The 16,206-nt window shown below is 39.5% G+C and overlaps 1 protein-coding gene across 2 annotated transcripts in view; it reads left to right on the forward strand.

Annotated features, from left to right (window-relative positions):
• The first annotated feature begins 1,750 nt into the window (after positions 1-1,750).
• Positions 1,751-16,206, forward strand: part of GSPT1 (G1 to S phase transition 1) — a 44,436-nt gene continuing 29,980 nt past the window's right edge. For both annotated transcript variants that reach the window (XM_020978373.2, XM_020978374.2), the window contains exon 1: positions 1,751-2,353. In XM_020978373.2, coding sequence (XP_020834032.1) covers positions 1,999-2,353 — 355 coding nt within the window. In that variant the 5' untranslated portion in view covers positions 1,751-1,998. The remainder of the gene's footprint in view (positions 2,354-16,206) is intronic.

Below are 16,206 nucleotides of genomic sequence, written 5' to 3' on the forward strand. Positions count from 1 at the left end.
AGTTTTATTTTTTCAAATAAAAGAAATAACAAATTCAGAGGAAAATAAACATTGTAGTTAATTATTGGACTTATTTGTGCTAAAAGTAAACTCATAGTTTCATTTTTGGTATACTTTGATAAAACTTTTAAAATGTTTAAAAAATACAGTTCAAGGTGTAGTTTTTGGAGCCTATTCCAGTACCACAAACTAGGAAACTGATTTAATCTTGATTTGTCTATTAATTTTTTGGGTAGCTTTCTATCACTCCTGTCACACCTATCATTCTGCTGACATAAGAATCCTAAGTTCTCTAGATATGAGATGCTTAATCAAGGGTTGGCGAAATGCCTGAAATTATACATGCCCTCGACAAGAACACTGCTATCATACTTAATGTAGAATGTGATCTAGCCATCTAAATGAGTAAATTTTTAAAAAATCTATTTCTTGATTCTTTTTCTAATCACAGAAATTATGATCAAGATCTGTCCAACGGAATGTAACCTCCTAGGCTTGGTATGTCATTCCCAAGAAGGAACCTAAAATAATCTTTTAAAAGCAGAGGACGTTAAGATAGCAGACTTAGGAGCTGGAAGGAGAGGGACTTTAGAGATCATCTAGTCTCATCCAACTATCTCATTTTACTGATCAGGAAACTGAGATCCAGGAAGGGGAAGTAACTTTTCCAAGTTCCTACACTAGTAGGAAATAGAAAAGACAGGACTTAAAATACTGGCGATCTAATTCCAGATTCCATGCTTTTTCTACTACATTTCTTGATAGACTTTGTGGAAGGTCTGTTGGTTTGCTCTAACTAAAATGGATATTAGAATTTCTATTCCCCACCCCAACCCCAATTCTTTGGGGGTGGGGGAGAAACTGGAAAACTAGGGCACGGGGATTATGTAATTTGTAAAGCAACACACAGTGAGTCAGTGTGTCCAGACACCCGATCAGCACTATTCTGGAAGCATTTGGGCCCTGTTTATTTTATGAGCGGCAGGGAAGCTTCCTGCTTTTATTGTCTCCTCTCTCAAACACGGACGCGGGGAAAGGTTCCAAAGCGTGAGGCACAAAGTTGGCTGGCAGCAGCGGAGCCGGCCAGGGCAAGAAGTAGGGCAACTAATGGCTTCTCGAATGGATTCTGTAAGGAGGAAGAGAAAAAGGGCAGAAAAGTTGGTTAAAGGAGTAACATGCAGAACCCCACGCGACAAATACACCTTTAAAAAAAAAAGACTCGATTAGGTTTTAAAGTTATTACTGGGGACAATTTCTACGGACCCCATTAATTAGCAAAAAGAATGCTTTCATTCCAAATGGAAAACTCCTCCAGCACGAGTGAATCGCCATCCCCAGAAGTCCCGGACGCAGCCGGTGCAAAACCAGACCGCTCTCCCCTATTCCTTCCCCTTCCCATTCCCCTTTCCCCTCGCCTGCTAACAGGTGGGACTCGCGACAAGCCACCAGACGTCTACCTCCTCCAGATGAATGCTGGGAGGGAGAGTCCTTTCCGGTTGCCCTCGGGCTTAGGCCACGGCCTCCTGCGAACTTCAACTCCCGTCAAACCCCGGGAAAACCGCATCAGGGTCGCGCGACATCTGCCGGGATTCGTAGTCCTTCGGCTTCCTGCTTTCCATAGACCAGAACGGATAAGGAAATCGGCTGCGAACTACTAGGGCGAAGGTACGGGTGGCAGCGAGGGGTCAATCTGCACCGGGCGTGGGGTTGGTGGCGAGGGAGTCGAAGGTGGTTGGGTTGGGGCGGGGGGGGGGGGGGAGGAGGAGATCTGCACACACTCGCACACACGAGGAGTGGTGGGGGGCGGGTTGATCCTCTGCCGCCTTTGCCGCCGCCAGGGTAGAGTCGAGTCCGAAGCTGTAGCGGCGCCGCCAGGGTTTGTGTTTTTCTCCCCCTCTTCCCTCTTCCCCCTTCCCCCAAGTCAGCGCGCCCCGCTCACCCCCCGTCCCCCCCCCCATTTCCCGCCCTCTCCTTTCCACACACACGGCCCCCCCGACCATGGATCCGGGCAGCGGCGGCGGCGGGAGCAGCAGCGGCAGCAGCAGCAGCGACTCGGCGCCCGACTGCTGGGACCAGGCGGACATGGAAGTCCCGGGCCCCGGCGGCGCCTCCCCGGCCGCCGCCGCCCCCGCCACGGCAGCCGCGGCCGAGGCCCAGAACCTCAGCGCGGCCTTCAGCCGGCAGCTCAACGTCAACGCCAAGCCCTTCGTGCCCAACGTCCACGCCGCTGAGTTCGTGCCGTCCTTTTTGCGGGGCCCGGTCCAGCAGCCGCCGCCACCGCCGCCGCCCCCAGCCGGCGCCACCGCCGCCCAGGGAGACGGCACCGGAGCAGGAGGCCCCGCCGCCCCCAAGGGTAAAAGGCCGGGACTGGGGCGCAGGGCGGGGCAGCCCCCAAAGTGGGAAGGGAAAGGGGGGGCCTAGGCCCCGCGGAGGGCGCGGGGGCCGGGAGGTGGAGGGGAGAAAGGAGACCCGGAGCTGCGGGACCCGGCAGCGAAAGGGGGCGGACAGGAAGGTAGGCCCCATGGGGAGAGAGGAAGAGAGAAGGGGGAGAGCCGGCAGGAGGAGACAGAGCCGGGGCTGGGGAAAGAGCATGGCCCACCCGGGGGCGGGGGGGAGGGGGCTTTGTGGCGTGGGGGCTGCGAGGTGGGCTCCGGAGGTTCCCCCCACGTGGGGTGGTGACAGCGGGCACATGGGGCCTGGCCGGGGCAGCCAGGGTGGGGCAGCAGCAAGCGTGGGGACAGCAAAGATGGCTAAGAAGGCCAGGGAGGAGGCCGCACTTGGGCTTGTGCGGTGTGGACGAGAGAGGAGGGAGCGGGCTGGGTAGGTAAGGCTTCAGCCAGGTGGAGCAGTGTCTGCCAGCTAGGGGATAGCCAGGGTAGGGAGAAAGCAAAATTAGGAACTACAGTGTGTGTGCCTTAAGAGAGAGCTGGAGAATTGAGGGAGTAAAAAAATCCTATACTTTCCCCTCATGTTTAAGTAAGGCTTAGTAGAGAACATTCATTGTCCTAACTTTTATCACCAAAACTATAACTATATATTAATTTTATACCATACCGTATGTCCCTGAAGAACCCAGAGTGCATTGCAGCCATTTGATAGCTCTTTTGGTATAAAAAACTTAATTTCTTTCACAATTTATTATTTTTATAAGGTGTCAAAATAACAGGGTAGGGAACCTTCCTTAGGGACCACTTTGTATTAATGTTTTAAAATATACTTAATTGGTTTGTGTGCTCTTTCTTACCAAGTTGTATGTTTTACACCTAGCCAAATCCCAAATTCCCAAAGATTAAAAGTTTTCATTCATTGTCTTAAAACCCCTTCATGTTGCTCAGGATAGCTGGTTTGCTTTTCAGTGATTTGCCCTATTTTTTCCCCTCTTCAGACACTTGGACATTTGTTGCAACTAAATAACTGGCCTGGCCTTTTTTCTTTTTGGCTCGATTTATTAACCATGCTCTCTGATTTAATATTAAATAAAGATTGGACTCTCTTCTTAAATTTCCCAGTACTTATGAACTTCTTAGATGGTAGTGCTGTATATCTTCTAGGTGTTGGTTCAGAAGAAATGTCAAATGAGTCAACATGAAGGACTTTAACCATTTAATAGTGATGATTTTGAAAACTATCAATGTTACAAATGGCTGAATGCTCCTGAATTTTATTGAATTTTCAGTATTCATATTTTGGGTGATGGTGAGCTAGATCATAGACTTTATCAATTATGTGAGCTATGGACAGACTTTTGGATTTCTTCTAAGAGAATTTGTGTTGTATTTCACAGGTAAGTGTCAATTGTAAAGGTGCAATAGGAGTTGAGTATGGATTGTGTTGCTTTGGAAATGTATCAAAGTTGGGACAAAAAATGATGGGATTTACAAAAAATTTATTTGTAGAGATTTAAGCACACATTCATTTAAAGGTCTTTTACAGCAGCATTCTGTAATTTAGGGATTTTGTTTTTTTAAAATACCTGTTTGGTATTACTTTAGTTCCAGGTTTCATAGGTGGTCTGTTTTTCTTTTCTTTTTTTTTTTTTAAAGAAAAAGCTAAGCTTGTATTCTCTTCCTTGAAATGTGACATTTTGTTAATCTAAAATAATTCATTTAGCGGCCTGTAAATAACACTAACTGCTGATGCTTATGTAGTGCTTTTGGAATTGATGTTTGTGGCTTCCCCCCCCCCAAAGTTTGCAAAGTGCTTTACGTGTGAGTGGCATAACACCCTTATGAAGTAGATACTGCTGGTATTATTCCCTTTTTACAGATGAGAAAAACTGGAGTTTGGAGAGAAGTTAAGTGACTTTCTCATGTTCCACACATCTAGTAAGTTTTGTAATCAGGATTGGAATTCAATTCAGTTTGGACTCCAAGTCCAGCACTCTTCTCTGTCAACATTAAAAATGGCTGTTACTCATCTCTATTTGTGTGAACTTGTGAATTCTTTCTGCCAAACCATTTGCTTTATTGGCCCATCCTACCCTTCTCTAGAGGCACAAGCATCACTTCCAAAACTCAGGCCAGTCTTGGCTTATCTTGCCATCCTAATAGTTGAGTTGTTACAAAAGTAGTTAAGATTTACTGTATGCATTTCCTTCTCAGCAAATGAGAGGTAATTTCCTTGTGTGTGTGTATCTCCCTCTCTCCCTCTTCCTGCAATTTAACTTTTAATCCTTTTCTGTTTTAGTAGAGGTTAGGAATTTCAAAATATAGGGATTTCTTCATGATTAAGAAAATCCCTGAGTCCAGAAGGTATTACTTTAAAAAAAAAGCCATATTTTCTACCAGAAGCCTATTTTGTGTTTTGGACCTTTCCAATTATAGCTATGAAATGTTTTAATGGTATAGTTAATGCTGGCATGACAGGATCTCTCTCTTTTAAAAACATTTTTTTTTCATCTATTTATTTTGGGGTGAGGCAGTTGGGGTTAAGTGACTTGCCCAAGGTCACACAGCCAGTGTCAAGTGTATGAGGCTGGATTTAAACTCAGGTCCTTCTGACTCCTGGACTGGTTCTCTATTCACTGTGCCACCTAGCTGCCCCGAGAGTATCTCTTTTAAGAAAAGAATAGATGCTTGTAGGTTAGTATTTTCTAAACTGAGGTCCAGTATCTTTTTTGATAGTATTGCAAAGTTGCATGTTTTGTACTGTTCAGGGTCAAAATCACAACATCATGGAAGGATCAAGTAGTAGAGTTAAGCAATTTTGAATACAGCATAGAGTGAATCTTTCAGGAGGAACCCCCCCATGTGTTGTAGTCACTTGGCAGTGAGGAAAGGATACATCAGGAATCTAGCATTTTTTTGGTCTGTTAAAAAAGCTGTGGAGGGGGTTAAGGGGAAATTTTAAGTATATGTTGTCTATGCTACGTAAGTGTCAGAAAAACTATTGGAAACATTTGTAAATTGGCACCTTAGTTGACTTCTTTAAAAGGTGTTTGCCTTCTCCTTGGTCTAGTCTTGGATGAATAGCTGTGATTTTTCTTTATAACCAGTATAGCTGGTTTGACTTTTCCCCCCATCCCCCTTTCAGGAATACCTTTAATATTACCCCTCTGTAGCCAGTAGAGGGGGTTTCTTTTGAGCAAAGTGTAATTCACCTTCATAGGAAATTAAATTCCACTTTATTGTCAGCATTGTTTCATCAGAAATTGAATTTAGGATTGGGGTTGACACTTGGGAGCTGTATGAAACCTCTTAAAATCTGTAAGTATATGATTTAGGGGAAGTGGTTGAGTGATGCTAATTTTAAGTGTAGGTATAGTCCTTCAAGTATCTAAGCAAAAGTCCTAGAATTAGAATATAAAAGTGAGTCCAGAGTCAGGGTTTATGTGCATTAGGATAGGAAATTTTGTATGATAGTTAATCACTATGTAGTATGATATGCCTAGCTTCTTTTATAACTTCAAATAGCTCTGGATTTTTTTTCTTAACTTCCCTGTGGTCTTTCTTCCTTCCTGTGCCTTTCTTCTCTCCCTTTTAACCCCTCCCCCCAGTAGCCCATATGGTGCTTCTGATCCTTAGAAATTTGGGGCCTAATCTCTTGAGCTCTTTTGGATGTCATTCTTACAAGTGGCATTACTCTCTCTGGGCTTTAGTTTATTTATCTATCTATTTATTTATTTATTTTCCATATGCTTTTGAGTTGAACATCCCTTTTCCTCTCCCCCCCCAGATGGCGCACAATCTGATATAGGCTTTACATGTACATACCCATTAAACATATTTTCACATTAGTGAAGTTGTAAGTAAAAATTAAAACCAATAGGAGGAACCATCAGAAAGATGAAACAAAACTCAAAAGAAGGTAAAAATAAGTGATAGCGATTCGACTTCCATAGTTCTTTCTTTGGATGTGGACAGCATTTTCCATCCCGAGGCCTCTGGAGATGTCTTAGATCCTCGTAATGCTGAGAAGGGTTCAGTTTAACAACATTAGTCATAGCATAATGTGGCTGTTATTGTGTACAGAGTCCTCTTGGTTTTGCTCACTTCACTCAGCATCAGACCATATAAGTCTTTCCAGGTTTTTCTGAAGTCAGCCTGTTCATCATTTCTTATAAGCTTACACTATCTTAAGTGTCAAAAACAATTGATGTTTGTTTCACTGTTTTGAATCCACCCTTCAGAGCTGAGGGGGCAGCCTTACTGGTTTGGGTTGCTGTCCAGACTCTGACACATGCTGGCTTTTGTGACCCTGGTCAAGTCACAGCCTCTCAGGATTCTTCTTCCAGAGTATGTGCAGATCTCCACTGGTGGAAGAACCTTCCAATACCAATGAAATTGCAGGTCACAAGTCCCCTGTCCTGGTCCCTTCATCCACCCACCCCCAGTCCTGTGACTGAGAGACTCAGCACTGAGAACTAATGGAATAAATGCTGGCAGCCACTTAAACTAGTAAGAGGTAAGGTTTGGAGGAAGTTCTTCAGAGCATGTTTTATTTTACTCTGCCCAAGACAATAACTTATTACAGGATGTTCTTTGTTCTGTCTGGTAGAAGAGAGGGATTGCACCAGCACATAAAGTTGAAATTTGGTCTGAGAAGTTTGAAAAGTATGGTGAAGGAAAAAAAAAAGAAAGATAAGCCTTTGGGAGGTGGGGGTGAGGAGCATTGTTTTTGTTTGTAAATAGGAAATTTCTTCAAATATGACAATAGTATTTCTACTTAGAAAAATGAATTAAAATAGATTTGGTAACATTTCAGGAGTAGGTCAGAATAGTTATAGAATTTCTTCTAAGTTTTAGTTATCTCTGATTTAGATGTAGAGATTCATTTTGTACCTTTTCATTGGACCTGTTTTGTTAACTTAAATCATAAACTGAAAAAAATACCAAACCCAGAAAACAAAAACAAGCCAAGCCCTACACCCATTTCTCTTTGTGGGAGAATTCAGGGATAAATTCAGTAGGTATATGAGTACCTACAGTGTGCTTAGTACTGTGCTCATGGTTTTGGTAACCAGAGCAAACATGCATATGTATTTAAGACACCTTTTTGATACTCCTCGTCATCTGATAGCTGTACTTCTAAATCAGTCAATAAATCCATCACTTTGTAAGCACTTACTATGTGCCAAACGCTGTGCCGAGTGTTAGGGATACACAGGCATGTGTATTTGTGTGTATAGGTGTGTATGTAAAACTTAAGAGATTTCAGCACCATTCTGTCATGAGTGTATTTTTGTGCCTTTGAAAAACAAGGTCACCATAATCTTCATATATCCCTTAGTCCCTAGTTTTGGGCCCTGTCCTACCCAGTGTGCATTGGGGAACGGTTTAAGTTCTGGATTTCTCTGTAGATCTGAGAAGCTGTTAGAGGTGGTGGTGGGGGGAACGATTGTGTGTGTGTGTGTGTGTGTGTGTGTGTGTGTTTGTCTGAGAGTGATGTATGTATGATACTAGCAAGTCTTTTTTAAAATAGTGTAGTTTTATTCTGTCCTGTGATATCTTTGACGGTATGAATAGTGTTCCTAAATTCCATATCACATTCCAAGATGAATAAGAAATATTGACTTTTTAAAATTACACTTATTGTAGTATAACTGGACCACATTTTTTCTTTTTTTGACCATTTTTGTAAAACTTAATGTGGATTGTATGATGTTAAACTTCCATCCTTACAGATAACTTATTTTTAAAATGGTTTTTCTTTTTACCTTATTAGAGTTTTGTGAGACGGTTTTGCTTTATACTTTGAAATGGCTTATTAAAAAGATGATGGTATATTTGTGGGTAAAAATATGGAAATATATTTCAACTTCAGTTCTACTCTAGTGCTTCATTATGTTGTGGAGGTGACCCTGGTTCTCCAGAACTGTTAGTAGGACTCAAGTTTTGACAAGCCTTACTAGAGCTGCAAAGGATTTTTGTATAGGACCAGTAAGGGGCCATGTGTATCTTGAAAAAGAACCATCATAGATAAGTTTGAAGGGACTTGTCAGCAGCAGATTGACAACTTGGTGTTAAATATTTTCAACCATGGAAACTCACAAAGACTGTACCGGACTGTAGAAAAGTTGCTAATAACATGAGTGTGATGAAAACACCAATCCTTGAGATAAGTATGGTGGTATACTGGAAATGCAGCATGGTCCTGTGGAAAGGATGCTGAATTTGAGGTCCAGGGACCTTAGTTTGAGTCTTAGTCCTGCCATTCTCTTTTCTGTGTGACCTTATTAAGCCATTTCATCTGTGACTCAGAAACGAGGAGGTTGGACCACGTGGTGACCAATGTCCCTTTTAATCTAAAGTGATGATCCTAATAACTTCAAGGAGGGAGGAGTTTGAGGTATAGGGTTCAATTCAGTAAATGTTTATTGGATGGGGTGCCCACTGTGATCGTAGCACTGTGGACTGTGGAGGAGTGGAGAGTGTATACAAAATACAACCCTTTCTGTTATGGAGTTTATGATTTAATAGGGGAATATGACATCAATAACTGCAGTATAGAATTATATTCAGTACATGCAAACTCTCACAATGGAAAAAGGGAGTATGTAAAGTCAAAAAGTAGAAATTGGCTTTTAACTATTTTCAGAGGCCACCTGGTGGAGATGGCAGTTAAGTTGAGCTGTAAAAGATACGTAAGAGTTTTAATGGGTAGATAGGAAATTCTAGGCATTGAATCACAGAAACACAAAAATACAGGTTATTTATAAAACAAGTCAAGTTTGTGGGAATATGTGGAGGGCAAGTGATACAAGAGATTATTGACAATCTTAAATTCTGGACAGAGGAATTTGAATGAGTAGGGAATCCCTGAAAGGTTTTGAGCTGAGTCAGATCATCAGCTGTATTAATAAGGAAGATATATTGACTGTAGTGTGCAGGAGGAGTGAAGAAAGGCATTGGTATGTACAGTGGGAAGAACACTGGATTTGAAATCATAGGACCTAGGTTCCAATCCTAACTCTGTCAGTTACCCTCTGTGTGACCTCAAGCAAGTTGCTTGGCCTTTCTGCTCCTTGGTTTCCTCCATTGTAAAATAAAGGAATTGTTCTAGACAGCCTCTTAAGGCTTCCAGCTCTAAATCTATGATATGCCACTAGTGCTGGTTGGAGGCTATTGTAATACTCTGGGCAGGTAGTTTGGTGGCGGTGGAAATAGAAGAGAATATACAATTAAAATTGAATATACAATTAAAATTTAGGAACTAAAGAGGGGAGAAGAGTCAAATATTAAAACACCAAGGATTCAAACATGAGAGACTGGTGCCAGTAACACAGATGATGAAATCAGGAGGAGTGGGTTTTTGGAGAAAGAACATGTGCTCAGTTTGGGATATTTTGATTTTTTTAAAGATAATATTTATAGAAAAGAAAATAGGCCCAGAGAACTTTGATTGATTGACAAGGTCTCCAGATTTGTTGGTCTAAGTCTCTTAAATGGGTCTTCACCATAATTTAAAAAAATAATTTATTAGTAACATTTGATTTTAACCTAATAAACACTTAACCAATGCTAATTATGAGGCATACTCCCCCAAAATACTTAATTTCAGCAAGATTGCTTAATAGTGCCATAGCTATTGATGACTCACTTTTTTTGTAGATTATTGAAAGAAGGGAAGGCTACGTACTTTAAACATTAACTATTGCATTTGACACAAGTTTTATTGCTTTGGTGTAGGATACTTTTAATGAGTCAGGATTGGTTCAGATTTCATGACCAGTGGTATCTGAAGAAGGCCAGGGAACACGTAGAATGTGAGATTATACTTGTTTTCTTAGAAAGATTGACATTTTTATCAGTAAGCACTGTTCTGATTTGAAGTGACTTTTCAAATTCCTTTTTTTTTTCTTGTGTCTTTGAAAATGTTGATTCTGTAGAGTGTTTTAAACACTTCCCTTCCACCTTACATCTGTAATACCCTATTTTACTTTTAGACTGGTTAGGTAATTAGAGGAATGGTTGACATTTTACTTCTCTTGCTGACTTTTCAGGTTTTCTACTTTCATTTCTTGTGTGAGAAAAGAATCTTAGGATGCAATATTGGCAAGACTGGTTTGTTGAAGATAAGAGATTTTACAATTTAAAGTATCAGAAGATTTTAACTTATGTCTCAAATTCCTACAAACTGTCTCAATCTACTTTTTTGAACTGGTTCATTTGTATTAGTTTCTCTTTACTGGGCTCACTATAGAAATGAAATATCTGGTGTGAGGAAACAAGCCAGAATGATAGTTAACTACATAATAAGGGGGTATGAAGGCAAGTTTTATACCATTAGGATAGTCTGTTTACAGTCTAGAATTCTTATAATTGCTCACCTTTTATAATACCTCAAAATAGCTCACAATAGCACTTGACAGTTTGTTGAGTTGTCTTTTTTTTTTTAATCACAACAGCGCAATGAGGTAGGTAGTATGAGAAGTAGCTTCATTTTATAACTTGTAAAACTGAGGCTCGCAGTAAGTAAAATGACTTGTCTGTGGTCTCATGTCTAGTAAGTGTCAAAACAGGTTTTCTTTTTTTGGGAGGTGTTTTCCTTCAAATTTTTATTGATTTGACAGTAAAGAGTATCCAAGCCTCAGACTGACATTGGTTAGCAAAATCACTTAATGGAGTGATTGCTTGTCACTTTCCAGTTTTATAATTTACTGATTTGTTAGGATATGTCAGAACTTTGTTTTTGATTCAAGTTTGTTTTTTTACTCGATAAGATCATGTTTTCCCCAATTTCATGAGAGGTGACACATTCCTAATAAATATTTTTTGCATATTTAAATGTATATTTTTAGTAAGCATCATGTTATTTAGTTCTAACAGATGGGGATGGGTTTGGGAGCTAGGTTAAGTGGACATTGAAGTGTGCTTTCAAGATCGCTTAAAAATTAATAACCAATAAAAAGAGTGGGGGAGATGACCCAAAAAAGGGCTGTTTAAGATTATGCATAGAACTTGGGAATCAAGCAGGTGTCTTGCCAGCAGGTTCTGAAACTTCATGGTAACAGCTGAATTTGAACTTTTAACAAGAAAGCTTTTCTTTTTTTTCCCCACTTTATTTTTAGCTTTCAGCATTCACTTTTATAAGATTTTCAGTTCTAAATTTTCTTCCCTCCTCCCTCCCCAAGATGGCATGCAATCTGATATAGACTATACATGTATAATCATATTAAACATTTCCATATTTGTCATGTTGTGAAAGATCAGAACAAAAAGGAAAAACCATGAGAAAAAGGGAAAAAAGAGCAAATAGTGCTTCGATCTGCATTCAAACTCTGTAGTTCTTTCTCTGGGTATGAATAGCATTTTCCATCATGAGTCTTTTGGAATTTTCTTAGATCGTTGCATTGCTCAGGAAAGCTAAGTCTAACAAAGTAGAATGCCCTTTTTAAAAAGGAAGTTTTGCTATGTTTTGTTTTAATTCACTGTGTAGTATTCAAATGACTGGAATTAGAGATGATTCCTAATCTCCTGAAGCAGTGAGATATAAATGACTGGTTTACAAAGTCTAGATAGATATGAAAGTTCTTAAGATTTTTCAGAAGCTGGTCAGTTCCAAATGCTTGAATTTTAAGGTATATGGCTTGATTACACAGAGAATGGAATACTTAGTGTCTTAAGAGCTTTTCCTCACTTGGTATTAGTGTAGGTGGAGGGTATTAAAAAGCTGACATTGTAATATATCGTCTCTTCCCGTAATGGAGAGAAAAGTCTGAATCTAAACTAAATCGTATCTGTCACATCATCTCTCATTTCTTGTGAATCACAAGTAGCATTCATCATGATATTCCCTTGTAAAAGGTTTAATGCTCTTTAGTTTACATAGATAAAATAATGGCAGTTTTTATAGACTACTTGCTATTTGCAGTTACGTATTTCATGTTATAGAATTGACATATCATATCTAGGTATCTGAGCTTTACTTGTCTTTTTTTCATGCCTTAGAGCTTAACTGGTTGTCTCATTTCCCAAACTAATTTGGTCTTGGAACACCTGAACTTAATATATATTGATAGAAATTTCCAGAACAAAATAGAGCGAATTATAAGCCAATTTTTACATAAAAACTGCACATGTAGTATTTTGGAGACTACCAGCATAGACTTCTTTAAAATGTAATCCTATTTGCATTTTGTAGGACACCAGGGTTGCAAGAAATGTAATTTACAAAATCTCCTGGAGAATTTTTTCTTACCCAGGACTCCCACTCCCCCTACCCCCCCTTTATCCCCAGTGCCCTAGGACATTGTTTTTCGGTGTAGTTGGCACTTTAGATGCTTTTTAAAATTGAATTGAATATCACATTAAGCCAGTAAGAATTATATAAGCATAATTACATTCCCTTTCTGATTTTGAGTATGATAAATATGTATTGGTGGTACACATTCTAGGAGCTTTTCTTTTTTGAATACTTGATAAGTTTGTGTTATTGAATATGGCAGTGGAATTGCCAGTCCTGAATTCAAAATTGGATTTTTCTTGAGAATTTCAAAGTCCTTTTTCCAGTTACATGATTTGAGCTATTAAGAACTCTTGGTCAGGTGTTTGCTGCTAGCAGACATCTGGTTAAGAGTCCTTCCTAACTACTAGGATATTATGGAACCCCCTCGGTGTCATAAATAAAGCTAAGCTAAATCCTTGTTATTGTGTGTCAAATTGCTTTGACTTGATGGCATTACAGAGACACTGGTAATAATGGAAAGGACACTGGAGTTGAAGACAGAAAATTTAGTCTCAACACATGGCTTAGGGGCAGCAAGGTTACACAGTAGATAGAACACCGGCCCTGGAGTCAGGAGGACCTGAGTTCAAATCTGGCTTTAGACCCTTGACACTTACTAGCTGTGTGACCCTGGGAAAATCACTTAAACCCATTGCCTAGCCAAAAAAAAAAATACATGGCTTAGCAGTTAATTGATCTTGCACAAGTTAACCTCTGAACCTCATGTTATTTCATCTATAAAACGGAGTTATTACTTGCTCTTTATTATATACAAGCATGTTGTGAGGATTAAATGAAGTAATACATGTGAAAATGCATAGTAAATTGTTGTAAAGCATGTAAATGCCAGCAGTTAATAGAGAAATATTTCTTTAGCTTGCCTTTTAGGTTTTAAGAGGTTCATGTTCTTAATCTTTCTGTTAGAAGAACTTAGGTTTTAACACATAAGTTCTACAAAATGGATGAGAAGACATTTGGTTTTTTAGCTCCTCTGGAGTCATTGTTCTCATTAATTAATTAAATACATATAATTCCACATAGTAACTTACACTGATTTGCCTTCAAACTTTAGTTCTGTTATTCAAGAAGTAGAACTGATACAGATTGGTATGGTATATGTGGAAAATTATGAGCAAGAAAGCATTTGTATTAAGTTGCTTTACTGTATAGAACAAAATCATTTCATTTTCTAAAAAAAAGAAACTTGTGACTTCACCAGTCATAGAGATGGTTATAAAGTAGATAAACCATTGGCATCATTATGTGTAAGCACAGCCATAGAACCTTGTGATTGTTATATATTTCTGGGACCAAGGGAGAGAACTGAGCCAAATATTTTATGAAAATTAATTTGGTAGATGCCTCTTGAAAGTGCCCTGGGTATTTTGCCTCTTGGCTTAGCAAATACTAGAATGACTTGGATGCCAGTACTGTACTGCTAGCTATCTCTAGGTTTTCAAGATCTAAAGGCTATGTCTTACTGGAAAACCACTGAACTAAGAGAGCTTACGAAGGTATTTTACTTCTGCCTAAGTCTCAAGATTCTTTATAGACACCCTTTAATTGAGCCCTAGGTTGGTACTCAGCATGTATCACACTTGTGTTATATAAATGTAAATCTTAGGATTTTAGAGCTGAAAAAGAGACCTCAGAGTTCAGAGCAGGGATTTGAACCCAGGTCTTTTGAGTCACTTATTATTGTCCTCAACTTCTCTTCACAAGAATATGATATAATAAGTATGTATTGAGTGTTTACTGTGCAGAGTTGTGCTAGGTCTTGAGAAAGCACAAAATTTAAGAAGTTTTTAAAAAGGTAAATCTGCAGATTTTCCTTGATTTTTTTTCATAGTATACTTTGTGCTAGAAAGGAAATATTATGTTTTATTTTAAAACTTTTTGTAGTTTTAAGTTTCTCAGGTTCACTTCTAAGATAAATTTGAAGTTTTGTGGAGTTTGCATTGTCAAGGAAAGTTTTACACAGAATCTCAGTTAGGAAGAGACCTCATAGGCTATTTAATCAAATAAGATTTCCCCATTCTTCTTTCCCTCTCCTTCTCTCCCCAATGCTAGAAAGTGGTCATTTAGCTTTTGCTTAAAAACTGTTCAGTAAGGCAAAATTGGCACTAAATTTATTTCTTTTGTATTTCAACTTTTAAATCCTATTCCATCGATGAATTAACTTCCCGAGTTTTCTATGCTCTTCTCTCCTGTTAATAAAGAATAAGGAGGGTGTGTGTGTGTGTGTGTGTGTGTGTGTGTGTTTGGGGAGAGTGAAGAAATACCATATCCGTTTTTGTTCTTTAAATGGTTAGGATGCTGGAGTAATAACAGATTTTAACACAGCAGAGATTATGGACAGAGTGTTCTAACAGTAGTAGAAAATTGCATTGCCTACATTGTAGGCATTCCTTGTTGTAAATTCCTTGAATGCATAATGTCATGAAGGCTCTGCAGTAATCATTTAAATGTTATTGAAAAATAGGCTATTTAAATTCTTCTATCACTCAAACCTGGAAAATTTATTTTGGCCATCATCTTGAAACAGCATTATAACAGTATTATAGTCCACTAAGAGTTGATAGTGGTTCAGACCTAAATCTTCAGACACTTAACATGTGATTGCTTTGTACCATAACCTGGATATTGGTTTAACATCAGTATCCAGAAATGGCTAAGTCCTGAGGCATATCAATATTCCAGAGATTTGAAATGCCATCCAGCTTTCTGTTGCCATTTCTAAAACACATATTCCATTTGACCTAGATAAAAGGGGGTGTGTGTGTGCATGTAAATGGTTTTCAAAATTAAGTTGATTAAAAATCAGGAAGTTAATTTATTTTTCTTTGTTTTTAGTTTGAAGCACTTTATTCCACGTACTCTGCCATCTAATGACACTGGCCTTCTGTTCCAGTGGCTCAGTATTATCTCTAGGATCAAATATGCAATCCTCTGTTTGGTGTTTGAAGTTCTTCATAACCTGGCCCCTTCCTGCTTTTGCAGTCTCACACTGGGGTAAAGTGGATAGAGCACCGGCCCTGAAGTCAGGAGGACCCGAGTTCAAATCTGGCCTCCGACCAAACACTTGACCCTTACTAGCTGTGTGAGCCTGAGCAAGTCACTTAACCCCAATTGCCTAAAAAAAAAAAATAACAGTCTCACAATTTATTCTGTACCATGTATTCCATGGATAGAGTGTTGGGCCAGGAGTCAGGAAGACTGATGATCTTGAGTTCAAATTTGGCCTTATGCACTTAACAGTTGTGTGACCCTAGGCAAGTCACTTAACCTGTTTGCTTTAGTTTCCTCATCTGTAAAATGAGCTAGCAGAGGAAATGACAAACCACTTCAGTAACTTTGCCAAGAAAACCCCAAATGGGGTCAGAAAGAGTCATATATAACTGAAAAAATGATTGAACAGCATGTACTCTACCATCCAGTGACATTGCACTCCTTTCCTTCTCCCATGTAACACTCCACCTCCCAACCCTAGGTATTTTCACTGGTTGTCCTCTGCACATGGACTTCTTTCCCTCCTCTCCA

Source organism: Phascolarctos cinereus, unplaced genomic scaffold (assembly GCF_003287225.1).
Source record: "Phascolarctos cinereus isolate Bilbo 61053 unplaced genomic scaffold, phaCin_HiC Scaffold_4;HRSCAF=312, whole genome shotgun sequence".
NCBI classification, from domain to species: domain Eukaryota; kingdom Metazoa; phylum Chordata; class Mammalia; order Diprotodontia; family Phascolarctidae; genus Phascolarctos; species Phascolarctos cinereus.